This window comes from Leptosomus discolor, chromosome 1 (genome assembly GCF_034619465.1).
Source record: "Leptosomus discolor isolate bLepDis1 chromosome 1, bLepDis1.hap2, whole genome shotgun sequence".
NCBI lineage: Eukaryota > Metazoa > Chordata > Aves > Leptosomiformes > Leptosomidae > Leptosomus > Leptosomus discolor.
In genome coordinates, this window is record NC_141391.1 from 26,085,053 (window position 1) to 26,098,935 (window position 13,883).

A 13,883-nucleotide genomic window follows, 5' to 3' on the forward strand; every position below is an offset into this window, starting at 1 on the left:
TCTCATGCGTTAGCAGTTGGATTTCTGATTATAATTACAAGGAAATTCAAGGCTTTCGTATTTCCGAGAAGGCAATAGGGAAGGTTATTTGGTACATGAATGTACTGTTCTAATTTTCTCTGTTGTATGTTGAACAATTAGTAAAAACCAAGTCTTAGCAGTCAGTCAGAACAGCATTGTAATACTGACCTGTAAAACAATTAACGCTGCAATACTCAAAATGAAGTTGTTCGCTACAGGGAATCAGGTAGTGAAGTAATAAATGATTGCTTTAGTTTCTTAATTACAGGCTGCCTTTGTTTTTTGGCTTCAGTAGCTTTATATTAATATAATTTCATTGTATAGTTTCTGTGACTAAACTTCATTGCCTATTTTTGATACAGAGCTATGATAAATGTTTTCTTGGCTCTTCGGAGACTGCTGATGCTAATAGAGTGTTCTGTGGCCAGCTTGGAGCAGTATATGTATTCACTGAAGCACTCAACCCAGCACAGATTTTTGCGATACATCAGTTAGGACCTGGATATAAGGTAATAATGGGTGTTAAAAAACCGTAAAACTGTAAAAAGAAAATAATTGATAGATATAGTTGGAAGATATATATGCATGTAAATATTCCTCTTACGATCATGTAGAGCTATGTGATTTGTTTTCAACCAAAGAAGAATATTTCTCCAAGTATCCTAGCTAACCTTAATTTCCATCGCCTTTTTGAAAGATGCAGGTTTTTTTCTTTAAAGCATAGCTGAAACATGTTTGTACGTGAAATTTATGACTTTAGGTCATAATCATATTAGAAATTTTGTATTTAGTGTACTGAATAGCAGAGGATTAACTTTTTTCTCTAGTGTTTGTGTTTAAAGCCTGAGTTAAGGCAGATTAACATTCAACAAGATGAAATAAACCAATTCTGTTCAAATGCATGGTTTCAAGCGGTTCTGCTGTAGTAAAAGTTAAGCTTTTTACTCATGCTTTGCCAGTGACATTTAGGGGACAGTTTGGACAACTTAATGATGCATGCAGAAACTTGGAACTCTACTATGAACAATCACTTGTGTCTTGGAATGGCTGTGTATAGTATTATTTCATCAAGAAAAACAAGGCAGATACTTTGCAGAAGTCTGCAGAAACTGCCTAGTGGAGAAGGCTTGAAAATTAGTCTGGCCCCAGTGAAACACTGTTGAATTTCTACCATCAGTTATTCCCAAATTTTCTTTTTCTGATTTATGAAATTTGCAGTATCATCTGAGGTAGACTTTCAGGGTTTTGTATATATCATATACTCTGAAAATACTTTTAAAAATAGCAAGTAAAAATCGACATATAGATTCTAATAATATTATTTTGGTGTACTGAAAATGATTGCTCTAAATGATCTGATGACAGCTAACACTTGAATGACAGTAACAGCTGAACATACCTTTTATGGTAGGTATGTAGTGTGAATAGCCAAATACATGTCAAGGTTATTTGGAGAAGAGGAAGTTTATTGCATCCTGTTGATGGTTAAAACCTGCCTTGAAACTAAAAATGTTCAGTCAGTCACAGAATGTTAGGGGTTGGAAGGGAACTCAACAGATCACCTGGTCCAACCCCCCTCCCAGAGCAGGACCACCTAGAGTAGGTTGCACAGGAACACATCCAGGAGGGTTTTTGATGTCTCCAGAGAAGGAGACTCCACAACCTCTCTGGGCAGCCTGTTCCAAGTCAAGAGAAGTGTATTTTATTCCAAACTTTATACGGTTTTTTGCTTGAACAAACATTTCTGCACTTGTTTTTTTGGTCGTGAAAAACAAAGTAACGTAACCTTACATGTCTTAATGATAAATGTAGTAAATATATATTAATTTTTTAGGTTCCTGGATTTGCACTTGAAATTTATACTGAAGTGATATCAAGTAGGAATAATGCTTTAATTTGTTTCAAGAAGTGAAAATTATTATGTAATGTTTTCTGAGTGTTGAAGGACTCATACACACTTTCATGCTAAATGACGTTTCCAGTAGTTACTGCACTAGCCTTACTGTGGTGTTGTCAAATTGCCTTGCTTGATTCATAGCTTTCCCTTAAACTACATTTCTTCACGCCTGTAGCTTCTTGCTGAATTCTGTACGGTGTCAGTTAGATGAAATTTTATACTTTGGAGATACTTTCTTTGGTATACGATGTTTTCAGGTTTAGGTCCCGTTCCTAGCATGGCTGATGCCTTCTTCCTCTCTAAGTAGTTTCCTTCCTTGTCTAAGAATCTGAAAGTACATTTTACTAATAGCAGTTAAAAAGGGCAGGTTCCTAGAGCAGGACCCTAGAAATAACACGATTTCTTTCTTTAACTTCTTTTTTTCAAAAAATAAGACAAAACAGAACCCTTTTTTCTCTCCTTCTTCCAACCCAAGATCTTCGCACAACCAAAAAAAAGGAGCCATGTCCTGTAATTTGAGATCTCAGGGCACTCCTTGTGGCTTTCACTCAAAGCTTACCACTTCATGTCTCAGTTAAGTTTACTTCCGTAATTTCTTTCAGATTCTGTGCAGGTGCAAAGGTCCATCAGTTCAGAACATTTCGATATGTCATTTGATATTCCAAAAGAGCGTCAATTGACACATAGCTCGAATTGCTGGACATTACAGGTCACATTCTTGCTCTTATCTGACTTGCTGTTGCAAACTGTCCTTTCAGAAACTTTCTTAAGTAGTCCACTACATGTCCTGTTCATTCTAATTGTTGGTACTGTTAACCAACCGGGAGAAACAGCTGTTCTAGATACATTGTGAATAGCGGTTGTGCCAAAGCTTTTCTCCCAAAGGAGGGTTATTCAAAATAATTTAGAATTTTTGGAGAATGTCTCCATACAAGTGTGTTTTCTTTCCTATGACTAGTACTTCCTTTGATTTACAATTTTTACTTTAGTCCACTATATCTCAGGATCCTGATTCTTTGGAAAAATCAACCATCCCTTATTTAGTGCTCTGCCTGCTTTGTTCATGATAAGACTATGATTTTGCCTCTCATTCAGCTACCCTCACAATTGTTCATAATGTCACAGAATCACAGAATGTTAGCTGTTGGAAGGGACCACGAAAGATCATTTAGTCCAACCCATTTGCCAAAGCTGTCTCTAGTCTACAATGACTGCCATTAAGACCTCTGGAATACAGAGAAATCTGCATACTCTAACAATGTACCAAGGCTCGGGACAGTACAGTAAGCACACATCTATGCATATATGTAGTATGTAATGTTGCAAGTAACACCAAAGGCACAAAGTTCAGGAAAAGGCAGATCTTGATCTACAAAGAAAAGTGAATCTGTTACACCTTGTCCCACCCGTATTCTGTGATGCAGGTAGAAGCAACGGATTTTAGGATTAACTAAAGAAGTAATTAAAAGAAGCTTTATTTATTATTTATATATAATATTTCTATAATTTATATATGTATAACATTGATATTATTTATTGCACATTACATGCTTGTTACAGAATGTTGTAATACAGAAACAGTTCATAATACTTCCATGCTGGTCTTGCTCAACATGTTCTTGTGAATGCATTTATTTGTAACCAGCATGCCTTAATATAAAAATTTATTTATTAAGCAAATAGATAGTTTAGTTTGAAATCCTAAATTCTCAGTTGTAGCAGAAGACCTATTTTTTTTTTTTTTTTTTAACAAAAAAAATGTTACATTGATTGTGTGAGTAGCAATACTGGACAGCTGCCACACTTAGTAAATATTTCATAGAAATTACACATAATCAAACTTTTAAGAGGGGAAGAGAGGAAACTATACTGGCAGTAGAACTATGCAATTTGCCTCTTCCCCATTAAGTCTTCCCAAATTCATCCATAAAGTATCTTGAAATTTTAAATTATATTTAGTAGAAACATAGTAGAATTCAGTATTTGCATTCCCAGGTTTTATCTGTAATAAAGCGTGCTCATTTAGAGTCTTGCAGTTGCTGAACAGGACTTCTACCTATTATGCTGATATTTCCAGTTGCTAGAGGTTGCAGAAAGAAAAAAGACAGGAGAGGAGCATCCTTGCTCTCACTGTGCTTTTTCTGCTACCCAGTGTTGTTCCCAGGCAGCAAAGAAGAGAGGCGTGTCTCAGCTGGGATCCTGAGGGACTGATAAACACAGAAGAGAGGGTCAAGGAAGGTAATGTGAGGAAGAGGTGAATCTGATAGCAGTGTTCGGTGCTGTTTATAAAGGGATGTTTCAACAAAGCCCTGTCCTAATAGCCCTGTCAAGTCTGAGGCACTCCTCTCAATCCTCCCATACGCCTTTCAAAACAAGTTATCAGATTATTCTTCATGTTGCTGCATCTGAGTTTGTTCTTGATCAGTGCTGCAGTATCAATATTTTCATCGTGTACAAAGGCTGGAGTAAAAATGCATTCATGCACGCACATACAAAAACACTCCAAATATTCTTGAAAATTCAAATTTGCTTAAGGCAATTATATAGTACAAGATAATATTTTATGTATGATCTCTGAATCTACAGTAGCAAAATGGGGTGAACGGTAAAGCAAAAACCAGCGCTCTTTCTGCTAAAAGAAAGGGGAGAACTGCTAGTGTTTAAGTAGTGGTCCTGATCAAGCACAGCTTCTTTTACTGGAGAAGACAGTGCTGGAGTAATTCTCAGCTCTCTGTTCCCTCTCCCATTCCTGTAGGAGCAACAACTATCCTTTATACCTTCTCTATGTATCCTATATATATTTTTAACAACATATAGAATATGTTAAATCTAAGGCTCTTTTTTTGCTGTCTTTATGCCCTGACACTGCTTGTATCAGATCTCAAAGTCGCATTCCTTCAGTGACCAGTAACCAAGCATTCGCACCATGAGCTTATGTGCTTGACAGCCTGAGCTGTCCTCCTGTCGTTGTATTTTCCCAAGTCCCCAGTACAGTATGCATATACTGTATTTCTTTTCTCTTTCTGTAAATCAATGTTGGTAATAAAGGATTATCATATATCAGAATTTGTAGCCTCTCCATTCTGTTATAATAATCTTTTGGGTAGGAGAGTAGCATTTCCAATTTATGATGACTTTTGTTACACTTTGATGGCAGAATGTCCCTTTAATTCTTGTTTTTCTCCAAAAAATTTGAGGCAGTATTATAATGATTCATAACTTATTTGTGCCTGACTTTCAAATAGTGATCTCTGATAAATTCTTGAGTCATAGTAAACACTGAAAACTAGGTGGTAGAATAATGCCAAAATTTGTTTATAAAACTTATTTTATTTTAACTTAAGCAGTTCAGAAAGTTGTGAAATTTCATGGTAATGAAATGATACAAATTTTCTGTTGAAACACTTTGACATATTTAAAACAGCAAAGTTATGAAAAACTATATAGAGGTAAAACATTCTGAGCTTCGGGATCTGACAAAGCTTAAAAACATGACAAATTTTCCTGGTAAGAAGTGTTTTCATGTGCTAAAACATCAAAATATAGTACATGCAGAATGCAGATATCATTGGAAATCAATGAAATTACTAAATTATTTCTTTCTCTGCAGAAAGTGCACAGGAATTTATCTGTACAGTTAAAAATGCCCTCTGGGGAGAAATACATCATCACCTTCCTCATGACAAATCCATAATCTGTAGCAGTCATTTCCTGATAAGTGAGATGTAGCCAACCATATCAACAGAGAGCCAGCTCTCCAGCTCTAGGCATAATACTCATTCTTTGGGTTTTTCTACTTCAGTAAGTAGTGTGGGACACATTTCTAGATTTAAATGTTTGGTGCCGAGGGCTGAATACCCACAGCTTGTATATTTTGGTGGTTTTATTTCACATTGGTTGTAGTCTGATCCTTTGAGCCGAATGACTACCACCAGTTGGAAGACGTTTGAGTTTCAGCCAAAACAAAGTCTCTTTGGATCTGAACACCTTTACAGTATGAACAGAGCAGTCAGTAAGTGTGGATCACTGGGAGTTTCCTTACAAAATTGACTCCTAACCCAAAAGGAAATCACAGAGTCACAGAACGGTTGAGGTTGTTGGAAGGGACCTCTCGAGGTCATCTGGTCCAACCTAGGGCCAGTTGCCCAGGACTGTGTCCAGACAGCTTTTGAATATCTCCAGAGATGGAGACTCTACCATCTTGCTGGGCACCCTTACAATGAAAAAGTATTTCCTGATGTTCAGAGGGAGCCTCCTGTGTTTCAGTTTGTGCCCATTGCCTTTGGTCCTGTCACTGGACACCACTGAGAAGAGCTTGGCTCCATCTTCTTTGCACCTTCACTTCAGATATTTATACACATTGATGAGATCCCCCCTGAGGCTTCTTGTCCCCAGGCTGAACAGTCCCAGCTCTCTCAGCCTTTCCTCATAGGACTCTCTCCAATAAGTCCATGGCTCTCAGATACTGGGGAGCCCAGAACTCCAGGTGTGGTCTCACCAGTGCTGAGTAGAGGGGAATGTTGACCTCCCTCCACCTGCTGGCAACACTCCTCCCAATACAGCTAAAACTAACATTATCCTTCTTTGCCAAATGTAGATTAAACCACTGGCTTCCCATTCACTTGCTCTTGTCCTTCCTACTTGCATTCTCTGTTAGGGTACCTGCATCTCACACATTTTCAGGATGGCGTGGCTGCCTCCTTTCTGCTTGACATCACCAAGCGCGGCACGGGGCTGACTGACAGTTCTGCTCCAAAGGTTCTCCAGCAGCTACAGTCATGTGCCCAATCTATTCAATCTACATCAATCTTAACGACCCACATACAAATGGATGCTTGTCACAAGACCTTGTATTGCCATGTGTCAGTCATTTCAGCAGATGCACTTTCCCATCATTTGGCTGTAAGCAAGAGAATTTTGTCAGAGTTTCCAGCAGCCTTGAGAGCTCTGCAAAAGCTGGATGGGTTTTACGAGTTTACAAAATAGATGGAACCTGTAATTTGTTTGAAAAGAGCAGCTGATAGCCTGTAAGTTGCCTGTTTTAATTCTACTAGCCTAGAAAAACAAAACCCTATGATAGTACTTTCACGAATTTCACGATACAGGATTTCTTAATGAGTGGATGGAGGGGGGGAAAGACTTGGTAGGACCAAAGGGATAAAGAGAATTGTGATGGCTGTATGCAATAACAACAAGCAAAAATGATTCATAATTAGCCTCACCAATAAATTATTTTAAACTGAGTAAAAATTAGATATATAATATATATATTGCATGAATTGAATGGTGGTAATTTCTAACAAATATGCTTTACTTGTGTCAGTACAGCACTATGTGTTACTACTAGTTTTCTTTTTGCCACTGTCAAATGATTGTTACATACGAAAGTGGTTATGTGCCAAGTAAAACTGACAGTGCTTTGCAGAAAGGCAGAAATCTATCTTCTTGTGCTTAATTGATTTGTCAGTGTTGCCAGAAAACCTAGTTTTAGATCAGATATGAATCATGGTATGCTTAAGAATAATAGAAATTTTTGGTCTCCCTTTGTAAAACCATTGAGTTTGAGAATAGTTAATTTGAAAGATGGCATTTATAATTTTGTTTGGACTTTTTTGTAGTGTAAGTAGCTTGTTTATATATACTCCTGACTGTTACTGGAGCATGGGTTTTAATGCTGATTAAAAATAACTATTTCTTTAATTAAAATGGTATAGGATTTGATATTCTAATTTGAGTGAGTTTATATAAACTGAAATAGAAGTCATTTAATTTGTTCTTTATTTTTAATGTGTTAGATGCTCACTTTTTAATTTTCACATATCTATATCTGTTTAATGTGACACATTTTTTCCAGATATTTACTTCTGAAACTACAGTAATGCTGAAAGGAGAGAGAAATAATACTACATAAAATACCAAATATTATATCAACGTGTTGATGTGGAGTAAAGTAAATAAAAAATTGTCTCATTTTTCAGTATCATTAAACTACTGGGAAATTCAAAGTTTAGCAGTTTTTATATTCCCTCTCAAGTCCAATGTATTTTCTGCACATTTTGTGGCAAAGATTTTGTCTAAAATATTTACTTTGTAAAGCTCATGTTTTGGTTTTTTTTTCAGAGCACATTCAAATTTAAATCTGAGAGTGACATTCATCTGGCTGAGCACCATAAACAAGTGCTATACGATGGGAAACTTGCAAGTAGCATTGCTTTTACTTATAATGCGAAGGCTACTGATGCTCAGCTATGCCTTGAATCCTCACCAAAGGAAAATCCTTCAATTTTTGTACACTCCCCACATGCTCTTATGCTTCAGGTTTGTGCTACTAAATTGATGATCTGTGATTACTGTTAGTTCAACATCATTTGGGAAATAAGAGGATTTGTGTGCTAGTGTACAAAGAGATTGTTATTTTGTATTATTTCAGCTTTTAATTTACCTGTCACTTGAACTGTTCTTTCTTTGGTCACATTTTAGAACAAGAACTGGTTATTTCTTCATTAAGAAATATGTACTTTGTACCATAAGGCACAGTTTGCCACAATACTGAAGTTTTTTGTTTAATATTTGCCTTTAAGTATCATGATTATAATTGAAACATAAGTAATGAAACTAATTTAAACCAAATCTGATTTAGTTTGCACCAAATTAACTGTTAAAATGTTCCCAAATTATGCTTGTAACTGTCCTTTAAAATTGAGATTAACTGAGGTTTTTCCATTTTCTTTATTTATTTTGTTAATTTAGGATGTGAAAGCTATCGTAACCCACTCCATTCACAGTGCAATTCACTCCATTGGAGGGATTCAAGTTCTTTTTCCTCTCTTCGCCCAGTTAGACAATCGACAGCTGCACGACAGTCAGGTGGAAACAACAGTTTGGTAAGCTTCTTTCGAGCAAGATAAAAACTAAATTAAGCTAAGAATATTTCTGGTTTTGTTGTGGGAATGTTTGATTTGTTTTCTTTCGTAAATGCTGTGACGTATATTTTTCCCATGTTTCTCTGAAAATAATATTTTTTTTAAAAGTAGTTTACTGTAGAGATCTGTAAATTGTATTCATCTGATGAGATTCCAGATGGAAATGGTATAAAATTGATTGGACTACATAATGAATTCAAATCACTCTTGACTCTTTTAAGCATAAGTTTGTGACTATTCTTGTAACTTCTAAAAGAAACTGATGTGCTTTTACTTGGCAGCGCAATGTTATTTACTTGCTCAAAGTCTGTGTCATTTGAATCATATTTAATAACATTCAAAATTAACAAAAGATATCTCCTTCTGTCTTAATACATGGTCAGAAAGCCATAGAGCTGTGATCAGTTGTTTTGCGGCCATATTACAATTGCATCAGTGACTGGGAACACACCAAGAGACAGGGGGACACATGAAGTCCCTGCTCTGATGCTATGGAAGTAACCCCTAGGATGAAAAGCCTGCGCGGGAGTTAGAAGAAAGCCTCTGTGTGTACCCTGCAAAGGACTGCTTAGGAGTCTGTCAGTACCCATGCTAACTTGTTCAAAGCTAGCTCAGCTGTAGTTCTTTTTGTGAAGAAGATGTCTTGCCACCTGCTTGTCAGGTCAGGCTCCTAATCTGGTGGCAACACAAGATGTCTAAACTTGTCAGAACAAGGCGTATGGCTTAAACCTTTGGAGGTAACAAAACTGAAAAGGTAATGCTGAAGAACTGGTACGGTGTTTCCCTGTACAATGGTACATAACCAAAACTTGCTAGAAAACAGTGTTTAGGGGCAGCTGACTCTTATATTTGAATAAATGTATAAAATAGGTGCATAGTTCAGAGCACATGGCTTCTTTTCCTGCTTAATAATTACTCTGCTATGAATTATTCTGGATATTTCCTATTGCGTTACATAGTTCAGTAATAAATTAGTAAAGTGAAAATTAAATAATACTAAAATGGCCAACAATTTTGAAGAATGTAACTGAAAGTGATACAGTTGTATAATTTCTCATGAAAGATCACTTGTCTCAATCTAATATAGGAAATTAATCAATTTTGGTGAAGTTTGATCAGTCATCTGTTTTCCCCTTTGGTAACTCAAATATATGTAGCTAAGATATCTCCTGTTTTTTATTTGTTTCTGTAGTGTGAAAAGTTAATGTATTTCATCAGGACATTTAAGTACAATGTTAGAAGTAATACCACGGTCTTAAAAATAACAAATTCTACTTCCAAGCAGTATAGTGGTGCAAATTATTTCATTCAATGTTAAAGACAGAAAAGCTGGTTGTGTGTTGGCTCATGTGGGGCATTTATTTTTTTGTAGACTGTTTTCCAGTGTGTACGTTGCGTTGAAGTATTGTGAAGTAAGGGGAACAGAAAAAAACAACATTTTGAAATAAATTTAGAAAAAATATTCCCTGTATGTTTTATTTACTGGCACAGCAGTAGGCAAAAATGCTTTATTCAAATTGAAGAAAAGTTATGTGTGCGTGTGCCCATACATATAAATAAAAAATATATTAAATTCATTAGTGAACTAAGTCTGTAATAAATGATAAAGCAGTAACTAGGTCTGTTTAAAAATGGAGAACTAATATAATGTAAGTTTTATAAGTCAAGATAAAGACTAATTCTTCCCAAGTGTGTGGTCTTTCCAGTGAGTGACAACAGTCATAAAGTTCAATTTAACATGTACAGAACATTTCTAGAGTTAGTTGAACTGCAAGTAGGAAAAAAATGTTGTTCTTGAATAAATCAACACATTTCTTCTATAATTAGATTATATTCTAAAAAGAGATCTGTAATTCATTATGCTATATGATTGTACAAATGCATAATACAACAGGATGTGATCCTAACTCAAGAATATATTTAAAAGATTTTTAAGCAAATGGCTCCTTGATGAGATGTAACTTAAATGTTGGATTACCATGGTTTTGGTGTACGTGCATTATTTTCTTATATTTAATTTATTAGAATGTAGATACTGAGAAAAGTAATAGCTTAAGTGAACAAGGAAGTAGGTAAATAAAGGAATAAAAGATTTCTGGGGGCAAAGAAATGAGATAAAGGGGAAAGGGGGCTAAACATGAAAAACAGGGCTATGTTTAAGATTAATTTGTGGAGTGGAATAAGGGAAGAAGTATACTTACTGGGTCCTTTCCTTCTTTCCCCTTGTCTTTTAGGCTATTCTATTTGTTCCTTTCCAAGATGCAGTTGTTTATACCCTTCTTACCTATGAAAATGTGTCTACGATAGCAACAGAGAGGTGCATCACTTCTTTCTGTAAAGTAGTTGGCATTCAGCCGTTACAATGTGTGGTTTTTTTGTAAGCAGATAATCTTTATGCTGCTTTGCCCCCCCCCCCCCAAAAAAAGGTCCAGATGATGCTTGATGACAGCAGACATATTTGTAAAGGCTTACAATGGCTGTAGAATTTATTTCTTTCTGGTGGCCAACTGGAGGCACTCAGAAGTCATCCCTTGAATAGCTGTGCTGTGTTTTATCTTAATGTGTTCCTGAGAGATGGGAAGTATAAATAGCTCAGTACCCCAGTGTAAGTGTCCTATGTTTCCAGACTTCTTTTCTGAAGCCTTCTCACCTCCTTCTCTTGTGCACATACCAAAATCTGTTTAATAAGTTCAAGGTTCTCAATTATTTGTTCATTTTTTTTTTTTTTTTTTATAGCGTTTGTTAGCAGGACTGTGAAGGAACACCTTGCTTTTTAAATGTATTAATCCACTTACAATTTTAATCTTTTCTAAATCAATAGATTATTTGAAAATAAAATTTTAAATTATAAAGCAGGGCTATAGGAATATAGCAACTTTCTGGTTTAATGGTATTGTCTGTAAATGTTCTTTATTCCTGTAATATGTATATCCCTGTGTGCCTTATCTATATCTTCCATGAGACCAAGTAATTTGAAATAACCTACAATTCTGCTTTTGAAGCACTGTTTAGATTCTTATGCTGTCATACACTGAAATTAAAAGAATGGAAATTGAGTTCATATCTTAAGCATGTTTTCTGATATTAGGTAATGCATCTGCTATTCAAGAGAGTGGTCCCTCAGCTTGAAAGCCAAAACTGCTACTCTTCATCCTGCTTTTCATTACTTTTGTTTGAATAGAAAATTCAGCAGTTTAGGTCAATAAAATGTTTATGTAATAAAAAGAAATATAGTGTACTTGTAGTGGATTGACCCTGGCTGGATGCCAGGCACCCACCAAAGCTGCTCTATCACTCCTCCTCCTCAACTGAACCAGGGAGAGAAAGTATAACAAAAGTCTTGAGTCGAGATAAGGACAGGGATAGATTACTCACCAATTACTGTCATGGGCAAAACTGACTCAACTTGGGGAAATTAATTTATTGCCAATCAAATCAGAGTAGTATAATAAGAAATAAAACCAAGTCTTAAACCTTGCCCCCACCCTTCCCTTCTTCCTGGGCTTAACTTCACTTCTGACTTTTCTATGTCCTCCCCCCCAGCAGCACAGGGGGATGGGGAATGGGGGTTGCAGTCAGTTCATCACACATTGTTTCTACCGCTCCTTCCTCCTCAGGAGGAGGATTTCTCACACTCTTCCTCTGCTCCACTGTGGGGGTTCCTCCCTTAGGAGACAGTTTTCCATGAACTTCTCTAACATGAGTCTTTCCCATAGGCTGCGGTTCTTTGTGAACTGCTCCAGCGTGGGTCCCTTCCACAGGGTGCAGTCCTTCAGGAACAGACTGCTCCAGCATGGGTCCCCCACAGTGTCACAAATCCTGCCAGCAAACCTGCTCCAGCATGGGCTCTTCTCTTCACGGGTCCACAGGTCCTGCCCGGAGCCTGCTCCAATGTGGGGTCACAGCCTCCTTCAGGCATCCACCTGCTCCAGCATGAGGTCCTCCATAGGCTGCAGGTGGATATCTGCTCCACCATGGACCTCCATGGGCTGCAGGGGGACAGCCTGCCTCACCATGGTCTTCACCACAGGCTGCAGGGGAATCCCTGCTCTGGTGTCTGGAGCACCTCCTCCTCCTCCTTCTTCACTGACCTTTGTGTCTGCAGGGTTGTTTCTCTTGCATATTCTCATTCCTCTCTTTGGCTGAAGTTGCACAGGTTTTTTTCACCCTTCTTAAATATGTTATCACAGAAGCGCTACCACCATTGTTGGTGGGCTCAGCCTTGGCCAGCAGTGGGTCCACCTTGGAGCCAGCTGCATTGGCTCTGTTGGACATAGGAGAAGCTTTTAGCAGCTTCTTATAGAAGCCATCCCTGTAGCAACCCTGCTACCAAAAGCTGGCCAGGCAAACCGAATGCAGTGCTCTTTTCTGTTATGATTCTGTTATTGATACCTTTGATATATAATATATGGGTAATATGATAGGAAGGACTTGCTTTGTTCACTTGTGGTCTCGCACATATGGTTTTGAATTAATTTGGGTTTGCTGAGTACAGACTGATTCTGACCAGGTATTGGGTGTGCCGTCTTTGGCACCAACACAGTTCCATTACAGAATAAATAACAAGTGTTAATTTAGGTGAGATTGTTACATTGGACTGTACCATATTAGGAAATTATTTGAAAGCAGAAGGAGCTGTAGCTGTTTGCTTAAATAGATTGTCAGCCCAAGAATTCTGTTATATACTTATTCTAGAAGTTACTAACTGGATTTGCTAGATTGTATACACTACAGAATAAAAATTTAAAATACTTGTACTGTTTATCATACTAAATAAATGCAGTGGCTAGGCCCACCTTAACTTTCTTAAAGGTGATATATACACCCACCTAAAACTACCAAGTAAACGTAGACATCTTTTCAGTCCGTTTTAATACTGCTGTTATTTTCACTTTTTAATATAGATAGCCCTGTTACACGGTATATTGCCCATCTATTGTAAGTCAGTGAAGTGGAAACATTGGCGAGGGGGGGCAACAATAATACTTCAACTCCTGTTTGACAACTTTTCCTGTAAATGTTTTCTGTGTTTTGCTTGCATC

The 13,883-nt window shown here is 37.0% G+C and overlaps 1 protein-coding gene across 6 annotated transcripts in view; it reads left to right on the top strand.

Annotated features, from left to right (window-relative positions):
* Positions 1-13,883, top strand: part of NBEA (neurobeachin) — a 510,952-nt gene that overhangs the window by 129,478 nt on the left and 367,591 nt on the right. For all 6 annotated transcript variants that reach the window (XM_086481881.1, XM_086481883.1, XM_086481885.1 and 3 more), the window contains exons 8-10: positions 384-530; positions 8,039-8,236; positions 8,669-8,802. In XM_086481881.1, the coding sequence (XP_086338007.1) occupies positions 384-530; positions 8,039-8,236; positions 8,669-8,802 (479 nt within the window). The remainder of the gene's footprint in view (positions 1-383; positions 531-8,038; positions 8,237-8,668; positions 8,803-13,883) is intronic.